The 23,314-nt window shown below is 40.8% G+C and overlaps 2 protein-coding genes across 4 annotated transcripts in view; one reads left to right on the top strand and one right to left on the bottom strand.

The window, feature by feature from the left end:
* waca (WW domain containing adaptor with coiled-coil a) overlaps window positions 1-416 on the bottom strand; it is a 29,504-nt gene extending 29,088 nt beyond the window's left edge. The window contains exon 1 of one of the 2 annotated variants that reach the window (XM_084341006.1): window positions 170-416. In XM_084341006.1, the coding sequence (XP_084197132.1) occupies window positions 170-210 (41 nt within the window). In that variant the 5' untranslated portion in view covers window positions 211-416. The remainder of the gene's footprint in view (window positions 1-169) is intronic. The other variant, XM_084341007.1, reaches the window with a different exon arrangement.
* Window positions 417-3,090: 2,674 nt separating this feature from the next.
* The window catches only part of mpp7a (MAGUK p55 scaffold protein 7a), a 147,664-nt gene continuing 127,440 nt past the window's right edge, over window positions 3,091-23,314 (top strand). Inside the window, exon 1 of one of the 2 annotated variants that reach the window (XM_084340178.1) lies at window positions 3,091-3,347. The gene's annotated coding sequence lies outside the window, so the exon portion shown is untranslated. The remainder of the gene's footprint in view (window positions 3,348-23,314) is intronic. The other variant, XM_084340179.1, reaches the window with a different exon arrangement.

The following is a 23,314-nucleotide window of genomic DNA, read 5'->3' as shown; positions in this document are numbered from 1 at the left end:
GAATATCAAGCTTCAAATGTCAATATCGACAAATAGTTGAAAGTGCTGCAACAGCTGAACATGTAAGTTTCCAGACACTTATTTTGGTTTCAATAAAAATGGCGGATTGTCAAAGCGTAGCTGAGAGGAAAAGGAAAATCTGAATAAGTAACGTTAAAAAGATGTTTACCCATCGCCGAGTCTCGGTTGTTTCCTTGCATACATTACCATCAATGCCGTGTTAGTGTGTTTGGAGTGGGATGTGAAAGACTGATAACGACACAGTATTTTCTTGTTGATTCAGCGACCTGAAATCGTCAATTATTTCGACCTAGCTTGTGGGTATTTCAATGCTATCGCCAGCACTGGTCGAAAGAGCGCCCTCACTCAGTCCATCTCCCACTCAGACACACAGCGGTGTCTCTATCTGCCGAGAAAACGTAGCAGCGGAGTTGCGCGCAGGGTTGCCAGATATTCGACATTAACCAGTATGGAAAACCCTCTATAACTCAACGGTACTCAGGAAAACTGCGGTGTAATTATATCATGTCATGACCAACGTGATGTGCTGTTGCTTTTTGGTTTACATGTATGTATGTGTGTATGTATGTATTTATGTATGTATGTATATATATGAATATCTCAGAATCGTTTTTTGCTTTTTGTTTTTTGCCAAGTAAGTTTTCACATACGAGGGATCTGCAGTGGTATTAAGAAATAACTGAAATTAATATGATTATGATGATTTTGCAAATGGTGCTTCCACGAAATTGAGTATTGTAGAAATATACATCACCTACGGTTGACAAATGTGGATTTAGCACAGACCTGGCAACTTTGACTGCAACCCCTATGTGCAACCCCCATTCTCCACCTCCCCCTTCCGATGGCAACATCCGGGACACACTGGAGTCGACCAGTCTCAAGAACTTGTCAACCCTGTTGTTGGTCTTGTAACATTGCATAATTGGTCATTTGCGATCCACAGTTGCATTATTAACTATGAGAATCATCCATGTAGGTAATTAATTTGTAATCAGTGATTATAGATTTCATGTTTTATAAGCCATTACAGACCTATATAGAACAGTGACTTGTTCTCTGCTGACATCTAGTGGTTATACTTTGACATCGCAGGGTAGGGCTTCTGTAGAAATCACTATAATAAAAAAAATAAATCTCTGCTATTACTCCCATGACATTCCCCGGTTTACATTTTGGTGTGATAACCTTTTAATTAGATAGCATCCAAAATAATAGCTGTGGTTATTTTCTTAAGGGCACAATTGTTACATTAACAATGACACCAGGTTGTATTTACACTGATTTAATCACAGTATTCAATGTTTAAGCTTAAAAAGTTCTGCACACAGCATTGCTGTTAAGCATTCTAGTAATATTGTAATAAAGATATATCAATGTAACATAAAAAATAGAATCAATACAGTGTAGAAATACAAATATGTAGGCTACAAATCCCTTTGGGAGTATAATGATCATTTATATGCAGGCCTTTGAAATGAAACTGCTTGTGCATACAGAGCACTCTCATCACATTTAATGGCTTTGACCAGTTGTGTTAATGGTGAAGAGTGAGTAGCTGTCAGAAGAGGGCTGCTCGGGTCCCATTGTTCCCAGACAATATATCCCACATTATATCCCAGGATGAGGACAAAAGAAGCTGCGGTTCAGCGTTTTGGCACACAGCACATTTTACTGTGGGGACAAGAGGGCACAAAAGGGGGTGCTTCAATTGTCAACACAATTCTGGAACTTGTTCACACACAGAGGAACGCATGGACACTCACACATACACAGATTTTGTTTCTTTTCAATCTTGCAATGAGATGAAATGCTTTCGTCTTCAGGTGTCTAACTTGTTTACTACATTTAATGAAGTCCATATGTATGGGATGTCTTGAGATGAGTGGTCAGTAGGATTACACACAACTGACTGTAACTGAAGAAAAACACTGGTCTTACTTAGCTATTTTAGGACTCATTCCTTTATTTAATTTTGGCAGAAACACCTCACACCAGTGCCCCGGACTACTTGTTGCTCTCTGTCTAACATGACCTGTAGGGGGTGCTATCAAACCACTTTTATATCCCTAGTATCAAAGCAACAAAACTAAACCAAAGTGATACACTTGCTGTACTTGACCACTCATTTATTTAATTTCGAGTTAATATTATGCAATTATAGTGTATATATACAGGAAACTGCAATTTACAAAATAAAAAGGGTGGTGATTTTGAATGACTGTTTAATCTGAAAGATTGCCTGTGTGCTTTCAGTTAAATCTATAAATTACTTATACATTTTTCAGATTCTGTTCCATCTGGAAGCCCATATATATATATATACTGTATATATACATTAGATTACATTTACATTTAGGGCATTTAGCAGACGCTTTAGAAACAATTTTCAAACCCTCATCTGAGCATAGTAGCTGCTATTTATCAAAGATAACTTAAGTACCTAGGTGCTATGATTTAAGTGCTAATATTTTATACTTAAAGCTAATCAGTTTGCAAGATTAAATAATTAATGAACACTGACAAAATAGTGAATAATGAAACATGAAAATGGTTGAACATGAACACACACACACACACACACACACACACACACACACACACACACACATACAGTATATATACAAAAATATGGCAGCCGATGCCAGTGATTAATGAAGCTAGATAGACACTCATAAGTGCAATTATACACTTATTATGAAATCATGGGCTTCCAGATCGAACAGAATCAGAAAAATTATTAAGTAATATATAGATTTAACTGAAAGCAAACAGGCAATCTTCAGATTAAACAGTCATTCAAAATCACCACGCTTTTTCTTTTGTAAATTTGTATACAGTATTGTGTTTATTTCTATAAACACTATTTCTTAGCATTAGCTGATGATTGACAGCACTAAAAGCCAATAGAGACACGGAATGAACCACTGAGCACGCCCTTATAGCAATACTGACCAATGAACGAACAGATTTGGGCGGGGCTCTGTGTGAAAGCGGTCTGGCTAGGTGCAGATCTCAGACCAGCGTTGTGATGCCACATATCCATTCGCTAACGTTGCGTGTAAATAAACAAACCGTTTCCAAATCAGCGCCTTGAGAGCACACTTTATCGGTCTTAGAGAGTGGCACAGCCGAGGCGTAACATTTTAAAAAGCTGGTGTTCAGTAGCCGCAGAGAGGGGCATGAGTTTAGAAGGTTTCAAGGAGCAAGTCACGGTCTCTAAAGAGGAAAATAAATCATCTGCAACGTTTGGTTTTCGAAGGAACCGTTGGAGTAGCTGCACTGTGGCCAACAAGAAATCGTTCAACTCCGACCTCCGATGCAAAGTGAGTACCAACAAATAGTATCTAACACCAGCTAATGACTTGTCCTCACACTGCCAAGCCGATGAAAACAAACATGCAATTATAGTGGGGTTAAGAAAAATTGTCGAAAGTATCATTATGGCTTTATCGAGAGTACAGAGAACATATGCTAGCTGAAATACAACTACTCATATAATCACAGGGCAATATTAATAGACTTTCTGTAGTACTCGGGGGCCGTGAAGTAACCTAAGAACGAACTAACGTTACTGTTGTTGATAACCTAGAAGTTAGCTAGGTGCACGATTTAGAAGGGGAAAAAAGTAACCTGTTGGGAGCCAGTGTTGCTTAAATCTGCTAAACTGTTTTCGCTCTCTAAGAATTTTTACTCTTAATAATTTATGCACACCTCAATGTTCAATTCTTCACTCATAAGACTCGTTATTTCACTTTATTTGAATTAAACGTCTCTTGTTTCTGTGGGAAAGTGAATGCAGCTTTAGTGCTGGGCTACCACAATGTCTCGTAATTGCAAGATATGTGTTTTTATAGTAACAGTGACAAGTACAAAAACTAGCACTACTAGCTACAACCACTTATTACTGCACGGCTAAGCCTAGAGAACAAAATAAAACAGAAGTCAGAGTATGCTATAACATACAATAAAACGAAAATGACAACATTTTCCTCGTGACAAAACCACCAACTTCCACAAAACACAAACACACCCACACCCTAAACGCACCGGAGTTCCTACTTCCCCGGAAGTACCGTGTGTCATGTAACATGGCCGCGGGGAATACAGAGCCTTTGTGCCCCGCTAAGTCAAGTGTGGTGACAACGGAGCTTGACACTGGCTGACAGCGCCAATGGGCCCACTGGGAGACTCAGCACTTGGCCAGCTTCCATTGAATCCCTACTCAGCCATTTGTGCTGCATACTTTAAATTTGTATCTTATCCACCCAATGGTGCATGACACCATGTGTTTTGCCTTACACCATTCTTTCATAACCGTTATTGCTTGGGGCCATGCCATGATATGAATGAGCCCATGTCACGTGATATACTGAAGACCCCAGTGTAATTTTATGATGACATGAAAATATCTTTGAAAGCCCATAATAGCTTTATTTTTTGATCTGGTAAAATTGAGAAAGATGTCCGAAGTAATTTCTTGAAAATGGACATGCAATTATTTTGCATTCCGTTGATTACATTTTTTTTATCTATGTGTCCTTAACATACTTGTTGAATGCACACATGGCCATCAGTCAGCAGAAGTGCAATTCTTGCTGGAAAAAAGTGTGAAAGCGTCTTCACAGGTGAAATGAATCATTAATCCATGTGCGGTGTATTGCTTTCACGTTGCTTTACGATATTATTGTACTTATTTCACTTTCCACAGGGCTATGTGTGTCAGCACTAGTTACAATCACTGGCAGTCCTGGTCCATCTATCCCCTCAGTCACAAATGGCTTGCTGGCAGGACCTCACAAATATGTAGTACTGTTGACACCAGGAAGGAACTGAAAATCAATATTAATATTGACAGGAGGAGAGCTAGTGAGCTGTTAGCAACCAGTGAGCAGCAGAGTCCTGTGGTGTGTGAGGCTGTGGCATTTGAGCAGTGCATAGAGAAACTGTCTTGCGTGTTTATCTGATCGGTTCTTCTGATGATCGATGCAATCGGTGATCGGACATTTATGTCTTATTTTGCATTATATTGCTTGTTATCGTAGTCCCTGTTATGGGTGTCTGGCTGTGAGAAAAAGGGAAAGACAGTTAGAGGATGACCTTTTCTCTTGTATTTGAATGCCACTGAAGAATCTCTAGAGAGCCACATTTCTCTGTGTAACTCGGAAACCTCACCGGTCGGTCTGCATTTTTGGCCAGACCCCATGCTCTCACTGGGAATAGCCTAGTTCTTCTCCCTGCCTAAAAAGCTAGGAGGCCTCTGGTCTGTACCAGCTGGGCAGGGAGAGTCTCTCAGGAGATTTGATATTTTAGTACATTTCATTATTCTGGCTTGTGTTTATGAGGTCAACCGCTTTCCTTCGAGACAAGTGTGTGATGGCTTCATTATGCCCTTGCTTTTTTTGGTAAATGGGCTCACAGGCTCTTTAATGAAGGGCATCCTATAAAGGAAAAGTGTTGGTAAGAGCTGCGAGGATTTGCCCCAAGGAAATGTCTGGCCTGTGTGAGTGCCTGTGACGTGAAAACAGATGTTTGATTCTGGATTATTTGTGACCACAGTGGCAGTAGAGGTCAGGCTGGGGTCGGATGCAGCATCACAGACGTGGTCCAGCGTAGGAGGCTTTGCCCTGTGTTGGCTGTCTGAACAGGTGTCCAAGCTGCAGCTCTGCATAGCTCACATTCCCAGGGTTTTGTTCCTGGCGTTGAGGGTCACCCGAGTAGGGGGGAGGGAGGTGTGGGAACCAAGAATGCAATGCACCCAAGGCTCAACTCCCAGAATTCATCTGAGCAACCTGCTGATTGAGACAAACACTTCCTTGTCATTACAACAGTGCAGCTTGTTGAGAAACCTGTCAGCAGCCCATTGCGTTGTTCATGGTGGGGACAAAGCCAACAGTTGGCTTCCGTAACTGCTTGTCAGCAGCAAGGCTATTTTCCTGGGGCTTAAGGGTGGGTAGCATACAGTGGTTTAAGACTCTTAATCCAAGCATTAGTTTAGATCACTATCAGCTCACTCAGAATAACGGGAAACTGCCTTGTCAGAGGTTGAAGTGCTGTCATTTTCAACCTCATCCTTCATTTTATTCACCTTTGCTTCTGTCCCGTTCCCTAAAACACCTACTACTACATTAACTGGATCCTAATTTGAGTGGAGGACAAGTGGTAAGCAATAGCTTCTTCTTCTCATTGTGACTGCCTTGATTAAAACTCTTTTGAAATTTCTGTTCCTGCAGGAACACCATTCTGGTGTTGAGGTAAAGCGAAAGATTAAAGCAGCCATGTAAACAGAAGCTGTTGGATAGTTACTCTGCTTCTTTATCAGACACTGATTTATTTCTCAGCTCAGGTCTAAGCACTGCCTACTGACATTTTGAGGTGAACCTATTCTACCGACCATTTCAAAATATGGCAACATGAATAAAAGTATGTTTTTGCCGTAGCTTAATCCAGTTATATGAAGTATGCAACCAGACTGATCAGAACATTTTTTTAGTGCATATGTACTGTATTTTTGTCTGAGGTCTGAAATGTCACGAGTACACTTGGGCAAAGTGTTTCTGTTAATATTGTAAATTTGACAATAGGACTGGTGAATATATCGATAATATAATTATCTTGATATGAGACTACGTTCAGGGTTTGCTCTGGATTTTTTTGAGACAGAGGTGGCAAAGACTTGAGAACGTGCGTGGCATGCACGGCATGCAGTTTGTGCACGCACCTTTTAGCGTGGTTTATTAAGGGTAGACACAGTAGAAGACATTGATAGTGTATTAAACTTCCCCATATTGAGTTACTGTCCTAGTCTAAAGGTGTTAAAATAGCCCATCACCTCTCCCTTTCCTCCTCTGTCCTTGGCCTCTTATCAAAGAACGCTGTTATCTTCTTCATTTTAATTCTGTAAATTAACTTTGAAGTTATTGCATTATTTTAGACATCAGTGATATCATAACTGTATTTATTTCTAGGGCTGTGTTAGCCTTTCCTGCTCAGCTTCCAGACCACAGAAGCACAGGGGAGATGTTTGTTTTCTTCCAGGGCCCGAGACTTTACTTGGTCTTGAGAAGCTGCAGCATTTATTAACTGACACACTGTAACTTGCAGTCCCTGGACTTCTGACGATGTCTGTCGCCGCCATGTTGGGTATCATACAGTAGCTATATAATGCGAGCTATGGATTGTGCAGCGTACAGTATATAGATGACAAGACATTTGTCTGCCCCTCCAACCATCCATTCACCCACTTACACATCTGTCCTTCCAAGTATTCATCCATCCATCCATCCATCCATCTATTTATACATCCATCCTGCTGTCTATGCATAATCACCTTCTTTCTTCATGGTATCACTAATCTCCGTTGCAATTCCGCAGTGGACTTGTGAGCCTCTTGCTGCACTGCTGATCCCAGACGGAGAGATTAAAACGATGTACTTGGCAGGGGTCTGGCAGGGTCACAGCTGATGAACATCACCAGTAGTGGTCCTGTGTTGTTTTGTCCCTGCCTGGCCTACAGAGGTGTAGGGTTTCTCTCAGCACACCCCAAGCCTCTGCGTTGTTGCACAGGAATGAGTCCTCCTAGCAGATGCCAGCCATCAGACACCTGCGTTGGCTCGGTGTAGTCCAGCTCCAGTGTTGTGCTCACCATGTAGACATGCTTCCCTCCTGACTCACTGCGGACTGTCTTTTGCTGGTGAAAGTAGAGAGGCCAAGTGAATGGCAGAAGCATTAATAAAAGTATCGTGTGTGGGAAAAGGCCCTGAATGCTCAGGGAGAGGGTTAAGCTATAATGTGTTACTGTATATAGGCCTAGACATGAGTGGCTGGAAAGTGCTGTGGTTTGTTGTAGGACACTTTTTCATTCCTGTTTCAAGGCATACACTACTAAGACGTGCAAAACCCCTAGTTGCAAAGTACAGTGGTCTTCTTATTTTCTACATGTGTTGCCTATCTCCATAGTTAGCATTTAAAGCCTTGGGCTAACAGGAACTTGAACCACAAGCCAATTGGAATGCTACACAAAATGCCTTAATTATAATTTTATAGATTAGATGATTGTAGACTTTTGTAAGTCCATTGTTGTGTGACAGCTTGTAACCAATTTGTCAGTAGTCGGTGAAGGATATAGTCTTACATAGCAAAGCAGCGGGTTGACTTGACTGACGTCAAGCTTATTTGTCAAATGTTGTTTTATTTATGAGGGTTTTCCATATATGGCCCCTGCCTAGCATTACTATGCCTATTCCCCTTATGGCTGCCCTTTGAATAATTCAACGTAGTTTGAGTGAACAGAGCCAAAATAGGCCAAACGTGTGTACTTGTTTGCAGCTCTGTCCAGTAAATCACAGCAAGCAAAGATTATATGTGAAGTTGTAGTAAGAATCTTTGTAAGTATTGTAGAGTTAAGGACTTCTCTGAGTGAACGTCAAGGATACAAAGTGCACTAAATTTGAAGAAAAGGCACTGGAGAAGGTATTACTTTCCATTTTTTCCACTTGACCTCACAGCTCCAAGCTTGCGCCATCAGCATGAGATGATCTATGTCACGGTGCTATATTAATGGACTATGAGTTTGCACTATTCATGTAGCTTGTGTTGATATTTGGAGTGCTTGGGGAGCTATGTAACTGTATGCCGGTCCTGTGACATGTTTTCCTTCCTTGCCTTGATCTCTAAAGATGACAGCGGCAGTAACTTGACCATGTGGCATAAGAAACTGACACTGTAATTCATCTAAGGGTAATGAGAACGCAGCTATGTTGTTACACACACAAGTTACATGCTGATGTCACCACCATCTGCTCCTTGCTTGTTGCTGTGAATGAGCTATCAGAGAAACTTTTCTCCCACCTACGGTAAAGAAAAATGTGTCAGTTTTATTTGTAATGGTCACAGGTTGTAAGGTCATCTTAAAAGTAACATGACAAGAGGATAGTTAAACTTAATGTTGGATGTAGTTTTACATGCTATAACCAGGGAGATGGCCTTCTTCTTTCCTCTGCAGCCTTGTGCAGGGTTTGTGTAAGGAATCCTACTTTCATTGTCTTTCTAGCCGCAGTAATGTAATCATTTGTATCAAACATGATTAGGAGAAAAACACAGATGAACCAGTGTTGCTTACCTCTCTGATCAGATTCTCCCTGTAAATCTAATGTAATTTATCCACATTTAGCCAATGTATGGCTGCATTCAGTAAAGCCAAGTTTAATTTTTTTCTGACATGGCTGCAGTATAGCTATTGACTTGATGACAAGTAGGAGACAGGGGAATGAAATAGGGGAGACTGATGGTGGCGATGGGTGGGGTCATTAAGAGGCCACGAGTCCCTTTGCAGATTAACCCAAGAAGGTTCTCTTTAGCTGCCTGTTTTCTCCTAGCTGGCAGTGATTCTTTCCAGAGTACAAGATTGGCTTTCACGGGCTAAGATGTGTGTGGGGCGTCTCAAGTAGTGTCAGCTGTAGGTCTGTAAACTTGTTGCTGTGTATCCTGGCTGCCACCTCCTTCTGGCTACAGGCCCCCCGAGGGTGAATTTTCATTTGCTTGTTAACATCTCTGCTGATCAGCAAAAAGGAGGTCTGTGTGCGTGTGTGTGTGTGCGTGTGTCAGCGTGTGTGTGTGTGTGCGCTTTTGTCTCTGAACTTGAAAGCATGTTCTCAATCCTCTGTGTGTATGTTTGTCTGCATATTGGACAGGCATTCATTCTTCTTTAGTCAACTTGGCACAGTCTCTTTCTATTAACTCGTTGCTCATTGACAACAGTTTGACTGTGAATACCCCTTTACAACAGCCTATTACAACTGTCAACTTAACTTCCCTCTTTGATGACTCAGTCAATGTGATTGTAACTATTTGATTAGGATGGTGACAGATGAGGGGATAGGATTATGTGTTATCTAACCAATCAGACTCTGTGTGCTATACTCTGAGTCTGTGCCGTGTATATTATGTTACTTTTGTTTCAAATTGATCAATTATCCCAAGCTAACCATTACTTAAATGTCGACTAACAGAAGGCAAGTATCAAAGTAATTCATTTGTTAAGTCTAGGAATATTTTTCACACAAAGGTTCCACAACGTCCCCGCAACGAAGGCTCGCCTTTATGCCGCCTTTTGATTGTTCACGCTCAACCAAGCAGCGCTGGCATAAAGCCGCTCCAGTGTGTCATTTCATCAGCATGCCGGCATTGTGGAACCAAAAGAGGCTCATAACATTGAGATATGTGTGTTTTTTTCCCCCGTGTTTCAGCCCAGTTTCCACCTGTAAATCTGAAAATGTAACTGCTAACTGTTTATAATCATGTGGATGCTGTTATAACGTGTTCTGATTGAGAGCCTGACCCTCCAGGCATCATGGAAAGTGTCAAAGATATGATTTTTGCTCGAAATTACATAATTACATAACCACCATCAGTAAATAGTGGACTGTCTGGCTCTCACTCACAGAGAGAGATGCTGGTGCAAGTTTTTTATTATTTTATTATTATTTTTTTTATTTTATATTATTATTAAGCCTCCATGTTTCTCCTGTTGTTGCGACCATATAGTGATCATGCAGTAGTATGTCTACAATCATGGTGGCTTTATCATGAAGCAGGTGGTGAATCATTTTAGATTTGAATAGAATTTGAATAGCTCTGCAGGGTGGAGTTGGGGGTTTGGTTTTGCAGGTTCACTGGGTTACAGAGTTTGTTTATGGTGAACAGTGCAATGTGTAAAGGGACTGTAGCTTGTATTGATTGACATGTTATTGGATAACTTAAAACCTGCAGCAGATATGACGCAATGGTTTGCCTTCATTTCAAAAGGGTTTCAATTAGTCCAACTGAGGAGATGTACAATAAAATAAATTAAACACAAATAACTGTTGAAATAATAGTCCATCAGTGTTTATTGAAATGGGTCGGATCCATGGTGTAATAACTACTATAATGTTGCCACTTTCTTAGTTCTCTTTCAAACCAAGGCTCTCACAGTTGGTTACTATAATGGCTCTAGTGATGCTTTCTCTGGCCACCGGTTTCCTCTCTGACTTCCGGGGTCGTTGGCACCAGATGGAGACAAAGCAGCTTTTTCTTTGTCCATTTTGAAGTCGTTCCCTTCAACGGCTGGATGCTAATCTGACCGACCATTAGTAGATTCTGTCATGGTCAGGGAAAGACAGATACAGAGAGAAAAGACTGAGACAGATAGCAAAGGAGGGATGGGGAGGGGTGGCATGGAGGGTGATGACTGAAGCATTTGGCATCCAGTGAACAGAGGAGTATTGTGTGCCAGTGGGCCACTGTGGAACAGACTGCTTCTTTACAGGATGAAGCAGGTATTAGAGCTACAAAAAGTTGTGGGGGGAGATCTACTAGGGATACATGCACAAACCATCCACCTGAGAACAAAATGCCCTGTACTAATGGGCAGCAAATTAAAATATACAGGCAAAGGATATTAACAGATATACTATGTTTAAAAGGTCAGTCCCAAGTTCCTAGCCTGTGGGCCATGTTATTTGTATGCCGTTTTGGTGCCCAATACTTTTTTATTCTGTTTTATCACCTGTTCCAACAGAAAACTACAGAAATCTTGGTGCAGCTAGGTTAGTATAGCAATACTAGTCATAGTGGCACTTAAGGTTATGGATTCAAACAGTTTAAGAATAATAAAGATGATTCCTTTAGAAAGACAACATAATTTAACTGATGCACTGTGTTCCAATCATGAGCATTTTTTAGGCCTTGACTACCAAATATCAAGTTATAATTGAATCTCTAAATGAGTAGACTGCATTTTGAAATTAATACTAATAATTTCAGTCGTACTTTAAATCTGAATGTGTCTTTGTCTGTGATCTAAAAAGGTTAGGCTACTATTCCCAACAAGAGGAAGAAGAAGGGTGCATGTTCTAGAAGATTTTTCCTGGTCTGTCTTTTGAAAAAAAATTTTCACGCCTGCCGGAGGTGACACGGGGCCATGGCTAAATCCTCAATTTCACCTTTGGTTTAGAAGGTAGAGATTGTGACATCGTGACATTCAATCAATATCCGACTTACAATCGAGGGCGTGACACCCCTACTAACCAAGAGTTTTCAGTGACCTAACCAAATCATTAGTACAGTATTGTCAATAGAAAGTTTCAACCTATCTGTCATTTGTAGAAACGTCAACTGCCAACAATTTATTCTGGGGACTGGGCAGAAAATTATTCTTCGTTGGACATTTGGTATCACTGGAAAATTGTGTTTATGTCACACCCAAGATAAGCTGAAGACGAAGTGCCAATATTCCCTTTACCAGAGAGAAGCAGCATCACAGCATTAGAAAAGTGTGCACTCACTAATTCTCACAAATGTCAAAACCAACCTGGAGATGAAACACTGCATGAAAGCATAAACAGAAGAGCCAAGTGTTTTTTTAACAGGAAGACTTTATACCTATTGTAAAAAGGTTCATGTCCTCCACATAGAGTGAATCTTTTTGTGTGTAATTGCTGGACCCTGCTGTTGTCCTACCACATGTTTGAGCTTCTACACCTTATTTTGTCTGATCAGTTGACAGAGGAAGAGGTTAGTTGGGGTCAAAGGTCAAGACGACTGCAAGGCTTGGGTTTCAAGCCATTTTGTTGTGTTTGCTTACTTGATAATGACTCTCAGCTGGTCTGAATTTTTCAACATAGTGCACATTTTATTCAGACAAACACTACAGTAGCTAATGTTTGCTGAGTAGCAAAACTTCAGCCAGATGGAGGAGCTAATAAACAGTGAGATCTGCTCATGAAGTGTTGAGAATCAAAATATACAGGGTCTTGGGCCACAGTTGGCTGATGGTTGAGTAACACTGACTGACGGGATTTTACATAGCGTGATAAGCTTCATCCTGTGTATGTTGTTATACCTCACAGGTTTTTGTCAAGCTTGGTCTCAACTTGAAAAGCTCAGTGAGACGTTCTCCCTGAGTATGCTGGAGCATGGATTCTCTCATCAACAGCAGAATAGAATTTTATATGCCTGGATTACTGTATAAAAAAAGTAAGGAGTAAAGCCCAAAGAGATGTCCAGTTTTTTACAGGCAGTAACTCCATTTTTCCTGGCATTACCTGATAGTTTCACTAATAGCTGAAACAATCATTACAATCCCATAAGGTTCTTATGTAATGGAAAAAAAATGTTGGTCATTACCCCAGTAAATAGGATGGACCGAAGTTACAATTTAGCAATGGGAAATAAATAATCTGCTCAGCTCATTGAACCCTTTGTCTCAGTTGTTAGCCAGATAGCTAATGTTATGCTCACAAGATTCAAAATAAATAACATTGTGTATGGTCAACAAACCGTAAATAAAATTTCAGAGCATGTTAAACATGACAAGCTAGCTAAGCAGCCATGTCACTGTCTCCAAATCAATAAAAACATTTCATGAACAAATGACAAATGATGAGCGCCACCGCGAGGAGCCAAGGAATGGCACGAGGAAGGACAACAATATATTGCCGTATCGTTATTTTGTCCCACCCCTATTAAACAGGCCGTTTCACTGGAACTGGAAAAGTTCTAGAGGTGTCCGTATACCAAACTTTAATCCACACCTACATCCTTACCCAGACCATGGTATAATCCAATTCAAACAACATGTCGTCAAGCAGAAAGGAAAGATCTCCACCAAAGGAGAAACCAGTATGAGATAGAGATGGTGTAGAGGAGTGTCCCTCATGTTGGTCATTGTAAACTTTTATGCTATTTTTTGGTTAAAAACTTCCTTATGATTTGTACATATTACTGATATTTGTAACCATAGCAAACATTGTCAACAATATTATGGTACCAATATTTGGGATTCCATTCTCCTTCAGCTTTTAATGTCTCTTGAGAATTGGGTCTTTTGTTTGTCGATTGTAGTGAATGAGAGCTCTCTGCTATGATAATGCTCTTTTTGCTAATACACAAGTTGGAAAAGATCTGTTCCAGATCAAGATTATTACCAACATCATTGTAACATTTTGATTGATTTGACTGGGAACAGTTTGTATATTGGTGTTCAGTTCTCCCAACAGGAAAGGTTTTTTGTGAGCTCCTGGCAGATAGGGATTAAAAACATAACCACAGAGTATAAAAAAAGAAAAACAATTTTGTTGGTAGAAGAGAGATGGAAGAACTTCGACAGCACTTCAAGTTAATGAAGTTAATGTTAACATAGACACAATGTCACCACTTTTTTTGGTGTGCACTGTGGTACAGGAGCATATGGCACCCATTGTAGTCCAGAAGTTACATTGACTTAGACATAAAGGCACAAAGAAGCCTGTGTCCATGTCATATCAACTAGCGTTTCATTCATTCAAATTCATTTTTGTGGCATGCAGGTGGGTGGAATCTACTGTAGTCAATAAACACTACTTGACACTACTGAATGAGTTTCTTTCTCTCTGGTAGACACTTGACACAGCAGTCCAGTGTCGGTTTATTTGGAGGAACTGTGTAAACGTTCATGTCTATTAAATAGTTTGCATTTTTCCAGCAATAGTTTTGGCATTCCTGTTAAGGCACGTGAAAGCTGTTTTGTCATAATGTGAAGTATCTTCAACTTGCAGGGCAGTTTGATGTGATACCTAGTGATCCCTCATACCTGAAGCTGCAGTTCATTGCTACAGTATTTCTCGGCAGAGAATAAATATTTATTAAAGGTTTCTCTCATTCGGGATCGGATTTAAGAAACTCTAAATTGGATGCAATTTTCTTTTCTTTTTTCTAAAAAAGGCTAAAAAGTATCCACAAGCATGATTTAAAGATACAATATAAGACTGTGTATTATAGATAGGAACAGTCTGAATATAATTAAAGATGACTTGATGCTACTTGTAACTCACTTGTGATACCACAACACTGAAGATCTAAGATTTTCCAACACAATAGAAGGGGAAGTTGGCAAGCATTAAAGTTCTCAATAAATGGATGTGTCTAAGCAACTGTGACAGAAATGCTTGCTGCTTTGCTGTGCTTTGTGTGTGTGTGGTGTGTGTGTGTGTGTGTGTGTGTGTGTGTGTCTGTCTGTGTGAATGTGGTTTGTGCACACCTGGATATATTGTCACAGATTGTGTGGCAAGGGTTAGTTTGCTCTGTGCTGTCAGTCACATTAGTGTAATCCTTATGTACTCTGTTTTGGGTAAGGCCTTGTTCTATTTCTTCTTCTGGGATTAATCAAACACATGATCTACAAGTTTTAGGCACTGAGCTGCATGTTTTTGAGAATGCACACTTGAGATATGACATAATGATATACACAGTCTCATCCCTGACATTTGTGTAAGGTCAGTTAAGCCAAATAAGGCCTGGAAAATGTTATGGTAGATCGGTGTGGTTTAGACAGCTGCAAATGCAGAAGTGAATGAGTTGCTTCATAATTAGGTTTAACAGTGTTTTACCGTGGGAACCATTCACAGAAAGGATTATCACTGGTAGTTCTAGCCATCCTATTCACAAGAGTTCTGTGTCTGTGCATGTATTTGTACAGGTGTTTGCTGGTGTATATCACATTTTAATTCTCAAAAGAATAGTTTTAGCCAGATTGGCATGTTTTGTTCAATTGTCACAGTGAGGTTTAGCAGATTGCTTTATTTTTTCACACCAGGTACTCCTCCACATAGTATCTGGGCTTCCTCAGCCAATGATGAGGTAATTTCCAAGAACATGTTATCGAAAAGAAAATTAATAGTGTGTCACAGAGATGACTACTCCCTATTTGCAGGATAATGTGGATTTGAAATGTTTTTAAGTGGCTTGAATTTATATTTTTATACCTGGTGCATTTATGGGGTAGCACAAGGTCATTTGTTTTTAAGTTTGAAAACTCCTTAATGCTACTAAAATTACAGAACATTTATTCAGTTTTTTGTATACAAATACAGTACATAAGCATGTAGTGCATAGTATGTAGTAGTATAAGTGCAGCAACAAGATATCAAAAGCCTGCCATCTGGGAAACACTATCCATCAGCTTTGACTGTGTGTGAGCACCAAGCATCGATGTTAGACCACCTGTCCTTGTTCTGCTGTAGTCATGCAATGGTTGAAAGAAGCTGCGGGCTGTGATGGTCTCAAAGCCTGTTGCTCTTTCACCAAGTTTCAGTTGGACGGATGGTGACAGAACATGACTCCTGATATTTTATTAGAATCCAAACCAAACAAGTCAAAGGTTTGATTGAAACAAGCTGGATATGCGTTACAACACAGTGTAGTTGGGTTATGTGTTATTCTGTTGTTCACTCCCACAAAGCTTAAAGGAAAAAAACTAAGTACAGTATTGTCTACTCCATTGGAGTATTATCCACTCCATCCCATGCTGATAAAAAGTCAGGTGAATGTTCATAGTCCACTAAAAATCATCCTAAACAACTGATGTAAAACATGAAATGTCTCCATACAGCTTGTCCATTGTAATCCAGGTCTGCAGAAGCCCAGAGATCCCAAATTAATTTGAAAATATGTTATTTACTCTTAACAATATTATCTAGTTGAAACAACATGTAGTTGAGCAGACAGGAAAGACAGGTCATCTCCACCAAAGGAGAAACCAGTATGAGACAGAGATGATGGAGAGGAATGTCCCTGGTCCCTGAGACACAAGCAGTGGTTGAGCTCTCGCTCCCACTTAAGATGGGGTGTGTACTAATGCTGTTAAGGCTGATTTTGGCCCATAAAAGGGTGTAAATAACTTATTTTTAAAATCAGTTTGGGATCTTGGGGCTTTAGGAGCCATTCTATGTTTTGTTTCAGTTGTTTATAGGGATGTCCCGAGCCGATCTGTGGGATAGGGATCGGGGCGATATGGGAATTGTTTCACTGATCAGGATCGGCAATTTGGAATGTGAACCCAAGCCCGATTAATTTTACGTCAGCTGTAAATGGAGCACAATTTGTGGAAGAACGCAGGCGGGTGCGTAATGTTAGTCTGGCAACCCTATGGATAAAATGTCTGCAGTGTGGAAATATTTTAAATTATAAAGCGAAAGCGGTCCAACGGCGACATGTTACATCTGCAATACGACCGTTTCGCGAGCTGGTAACAAAAGAGCTGCATTTAATACTACACATTTGATACGGCGCATAAAAAACATAAACTCAAAGGACCACAACGAGTTCACTCAAGCAATACAGGCAAAGGCACCGAAGCAACAAACACTCGCGGATACTTTCAAAATGAAAGAGAATCATCAGATCTTAATTTATTTTGGATATACGAGAGGGTGTCATATAAGCTCTGCATAATATCTTAAATTGTATGATCCTGTACCGAACACACCTGGATGACACAATACCCTTCTTCCATATAGCATTCCACTGTTCTGGAGTCAGTGACACATCAAGATCCTATAAGTAAGATCTTATAAATACTCGAAGTTGTGCCTCTTTTTGTAAAAGAGATGTCCCTTTTTTTTTTTTTTTTTTACAAAAAGAGACATCCCTAGTTGTTTATTTACATTTTAAAATAAGTCCCCATCCACTTCAGTTGGTTAGGAGAATGCAACGCTGTTTTGATGTGAAGCTCCAGAAATGTTTTGTGGACTACGAAACTTTACCTTACTTTCCATCTGCATGAAGGTAGATGATGACTGAATTTTCATTTTTGGATGAACTTTTCCTTTAACCTTTTAACCTTGTAACCTAATTAAGCATTTAAAGGGTAGAAATGAACTGCTGTAACTGAGAAACTTCCTCATTATGCTTTTACATTAAAACTTACTGATGATTTGCATCAACTTTTGAAACCTTTTCTTGTTTGTCAGGAATAAAACATGAAACTTACAGACTTAACAAACTGCCTCCTCATGTCTCAAATTTCACTGACAAAGCAGCAGTGAAATGAAAGGCAGGCTTTGGTAGAAAGTGATACCTCTTGGCTCGAGTGGAGGAGGAAGTGTGGGTTGTACACTATTGTGTGTCTGTGTGTGTGTGGAATGTGGAGTAGAGTGGAGATGAGAGCGTTTCAGAGTGAGTGATGATGAAGATGGGGAGACAGGAAGAATAAATGGAGAGGTGTGTGTGTTGGATTCTCTTCCTCTGTGTGTGTGCGGTATTATCAGGCTGCTGACAGGTGCTGCTTAGCCACTTGGAGTGGCTGTTGTAGACCATAGAGAGCATCATCGGCCGGACATGATGTCTTTCACCATCTGATGGAACACAATGCTGAAAGGAGCCGTAGGCAATTACCTCGATTACAAGAACAGAGAATAGACCATCTGAAAGTTTAATTCAAGCCGAATCGCACACATTAGTGACACATTCATCCACTGTGGTGTAAAGTCCCTTGATGACTCTTTTCAGTGCATTGTTAGACCGCCACTTTAGGACTGATGATATTTAAATGAGGTGACTCACATTTAGGGTTTGGGGCGCCCTCTGTGATACTCAATCGAGGCTTTGTTCCTCTGCCTCCCCCTACTCATGCCTACTGTCTCCTTCCTAGCAACCAAAGCCCTTGCAAAATGATGAGGGGTACCAGGAAATGGGGTTACACTCACCCTCATATTGAGTCTAAAATGTTCGCTTACTGTACAGCGGGGGTGGAGTATGTTAATTGGTGGAGCTAACTGAGAGATGAAAGAGGAGGCCCTTTGATACAATGATTCATCAGACAAAGAATCATCTCTTGTCATTTTCATTCTCGATCATCCAGTTCTCTTTCCCGTATCCCGTGCCTCAGGTGAATTCAACACGCACACTTTCCCAGCAGCAGGAAGCAGATGATCTGCTTCACTGCACATGAACGTCAGTGGATTTCCCTGTAAATACTGCTGCTAGTCTTTCTTAGTTTACACTGTCTGAGAGTCTAACTGCTAATTGCATGTAGTAACACGCCCGTTGTTGATTTTGTTCTCATTCAAGTGATTCAGTGCAAACAAGGGAATGAAAGGCTTCTGATGAAACAGCCAGTGATGCTTTTATTTTAGCCTGTTAGATGAATAAAAGCTATTGGTGGTCCAACTATTACAACTGAAATGCCGCTCTTATAGAGGCATGAGACCCACTGACCAAACACGAATACAAGAATTAACACACTACTGGCTGACTGGCCGCACACTTGTCACAGAGTGGAATAGATAAGATAATGAAAGGCTTCCGTACAGTCTCTCAATTCACGGTGTTGCTCAAGTTTGAAAACACAAAGATAGAAAGAGATAAGAGAAAAGAGAGCTAGCAATGGAAGCTCACACACACTGCATACTTTCCCATATTTGCTCACCTCATCTGGCCAATTGCCAAAGCATGAAGGCTTGTTGGATTGTCAATTTGAGAAAGTTACAGAGAATGTCCAGTATGGAGAGTTGCGAGTAGAGGGGTGTTTAACGATCCAACAAGTACTTTGTTTGGAGCATATGGAACTATTTAGCAATTTTGAGTTTCATTAAATTATCATGTTTTTGCTATCCCATGCAAATGTTTCAGTCAGTGGACAGTTTGTTGAGTGTGGCAAATGATTGGCAGCTGACCTACAGTATGTCAGTCAGTGTGGTGGGAAAAGAAGTGGGTGATTGTGGACCAAAATGTTAGAATTTGGGCTCCAGAAGAGTCAAGACCTTGTCAAAGACAGATTTTTGTTTATTCTCTTGAGAAGGTCATCAGCACACATAGGATAGTGGTTTAAAAAAAGTGAAGGTGAAGGATGGATGTTATCGAGTGACAGCAGAAGCAGTTTCTCCAAAGCAAGCTGACATGGCTGATCAATATTAGGTCCTCATTGCACGAAAACACTTTCTGCTATTGCTTTCTTTTGTTTTCTCGGTATCCCAAGAGTACCACCCTCCTGCAGCTTCTAGCTCAGAAATGTACAAGGAAAAATAGCTGTATAACGTAGAACTGCATTGATTCAATCAACTAGTCAGTCAGGATGGTTGAGCCGATAGATGATGCCACCTTCCATGACTGATGGCTGACAGTCATCGATTACTGAGCCCTGACCACTGTAACATCGTGATTTAAAAGGCCCCCCACCAGAGGGCACAAAACGTAGTGTGCCCCCTCTGAACTGCAGCAAACCAAGAGTTGTTGGCCTTTGTGACATGTGGGAGAGAAAATTATGTTTGTTACTGCTCAGTGCACCACCGTTATGTCTCCATGTGGCCACAGTGTTTCTTTTCTGTGGGCCGTGGTTAGTGTGTTTCTCTTAATTGTGCGATTGTTATTTATACTTCTTGAGCTAAGCTTCCTGTGAATAGCTAGCCAGCTAACTTTGATGAAAGCTTCTGAAACTGACCACCACTAAGTTATGGACAAGGTGTGTAGAGACGACACCACTTTTTTTCACACAGCAAGCAGATGTATGTCAGTAGTGACAGGAGACCGTTTTCTCTATGAAAACCATATCTTGACAACCGCCTCTGTGTCCTCTTTGGCTTTTACTTGCCTATCTGTTTGTTGTCTATTTGACATCATATTTTTTGCCATGAGCACCAAACGGAGGATGCTTTCCCCCGTGCTTTGTATGGACACTGATGCCCCCGATGTCACGGCTCCAGTATTGGCCACAGAGCAAGGAGGAGCCTTTCTAAACTGCCTTGGTTATTTTAAGCCCCACCTTGCAATGGTTCCCTTACTCATTTTGCTCCACATACAACCTCCCTGGAGGGGCCAGGCCACTGACCTGTTTTTGTGATTCAGCAGGAGGAACAGGTATCTGTGCTGTTGGTGGTGAAACTGAGCAGGTGGGGTTGTGGAAGAACCAAGGGCACAGTGGCTGACTTCTGGACTCTTTTGTGTCAGCTGTGTTTCTTCTTTATCACTGCTCCAACCTTGAGTGATCTGGTTGACAGATAATTCAGTTTGAAGATGAATTACTAGAGGAATAAACATGTTCAATAGTTGCATTACATGCAAACTAATGAAAAACCGATAACAATACTCCTCGCTCCTAAACAGCCTGTCATATCCCTTGATAATGGAGCAAGCTATGAGTGACACGCCTATCAAATCCCTAGGTGCTACAAGTGACATGCAAACTGCCAATTATTTAACAGATGTGTTTGTTTGGTTGCACCAACGCCATGTGACTGACATTAACAGAGGAGCATGGAGTGAGGCGTTATTATGATCCAAACGCAGTGCAGACCAGCTCTAAACCGCCTGTAATACTTTTAGGTCACAGTGGCTGAAGTAATGTCTGCTTTTCTTGTGGTCTGATGCAGCCTTTAAAAGTGATTAAAATATGACACGTAATTAAAAATTATTAATAATTATTGATATCAACCAATATGAAACTTCACTATCGTGATAGACTTTTCAGCCAAGGCCTATGGAATCTGATATTGGCCACATTTTAAAAAAAAATTGTGAGAACAGCCAAACAAAAAAATCAGATCACAACAATGAATCTGAATTGAGCACTAAGGCTTACGGGGTTTATTTATGGCTGTGTGTTCTGTGTTGTGTTTCCACTGCTGGTCTATGTCATGGTGGTCCATTTCCTGCTTCCGCTCTGTCTCAGCCCATGGTTACTGGCAGCTCTGCTGACCAGCAGCCTGGCTAACAGTTGTCTTGTACCCAGAGGAGCAGCTTTAGTGCAGCATCTGCGACCAGCCAAGCTGCCCACACAGTCCCACCACCTTTCTCCGTCTGCTTCAACAGACTTCCTCCATCTGGTGTTGGAAACACTGCACTGCTCGCTCATTACAGACATGTTTGCTTTGTGTTTCTGTAAACAAAATTATTCTAATGCCCTATCGTCCGGCCCCTATTGAGTATGCACATGTAATAATTTCTTTTTTTCCAATGAGTTCCATCGCATGTAGTATGGATGCATGAGTGAAACTGAGAGCGCTGCTACTGTATTGGTGCATCTCTAGTTTAAAACACCAACTGCTTCCATCCTCCTTAGGACATGGATATTACCAACACTTTGGTAATGGTAATCAATATAAGAAAAGTAAAAAAAAAAATACCACAAGAAATTTACATTTGACTATTCCTCATCGTTTGTTGTAACACTTGAGTCTGCTTAGAACTTTGTGATTTATCACAAGTGATGAACAGTCGGAAGAAAGTCTTCCTCCCCCCATGTCAGAAGCAGAACTTTGGCCTAGTTCAGCATAGCCCCTGCAGGGTGTGGGCCCAGGGGTGACCGCCCACTCTGCCACCACGGTAACTCCATTTCTGGTCCTGACTTGTAACTAAACCTTGACTGGGAGACCAGGTAATCATTGTCTTGTTTCAATATTATGAGTGCCTGTGAGTGCCATCTAACTATATATTGGCTGATCTGTATGGTTGAGGTCGCTGCTCGCGCATGTGAATGAATGTGGCTATCTCTTGAGCTGCAGTTCATTAACAGAGCTGTCCTTGGCATTTATTAAACTTAATAAATGATGTGAGTTGTATTTCAGTCTCACGTTTTTCAGGCACAGAGTCACAGAACAGCGCTGATGTGGCTGGTAAATAAAACACAGTCCGAGTGATATAGGCTATGTGCTGCCCAGCTAAGTGAACAAGACAAACAAACAGACTGGAGAGAAATGGAGACCGCTGTTCCTGTTGCTCTTTCTTATTAAGTTTTTTTCTTTTCATGACCAAAATATATAGCTTGTTTTGCCTGACTGAAATTGTAAACGCGTGTCCGCATACAGAAATGGGCAGGGCATCCAATGACTGGGAGGGAAAGACGTTTTGCTGAAGCAATGGTGCGAAACGTTGGAGATCTTCAGCACTATTATAAGAGGTGAAAAACATTTTTGGATCAATATGATCAATAAATGGGCTATGGTGCAGCAAATTACACTAATTTATGGGAAGCACTGCAGTCTAATGCAGCCCAGCCAATCACATTAGAGACTGCCACTGCTATATCGGAGCCAGTGCCACAGCTGTATATCGGAGCCAGTCTAAAAAATGTAGCTAGTCAATGTGCAAGTTGTCCACATGTTAAGAGAAATAGTCCACAAGTTTCACAATTTCTCCTCATAGGCTGCCAGTATAAAAGTGATAATGATGTTGTTTGACACACATGCACACTTACTCTGCAGACACTCATGAACAAGTATGTATCACCTGATGATGTAATGCTCATAGAACAAAAATGCAAAGCTCACATGGTTATCAATGCACGCTAACCTAATAGTCCCCATGCAGGAGTCATTATACTATATTAAAGCTCATCTAGTTCTATAAGGATTTGCATCAATGCCGTCATTGCGATGCTTTTGTGTTTTACAGAACTCATGCTGTGCAAGCTGTTACATAATTGTGTATATCACTGGACTTTTAAGAAAATTAAATGGGCTGACTCGGCTGTAGTGCGTGTGTGATGTTATTATGGTTATTA

The sequence above is a fragment of the Pagrus pagrus genome, assembly GCF_965226575.1.
Source record: "Pagrus pagrus genome assembly, chromosome: 20".
Taxonomy (NCBI): domain Eukaryota; kingdom Metazoa; phylum Chordata; class Actinopteri; order Spariformes; family Sparidae; genus Pagrus; species Pagrus pagrus.
Note: the sequence above shows the minus strand (reverse complement) of the source record. Positions and strands in the feature narration are given on the sequence as shown.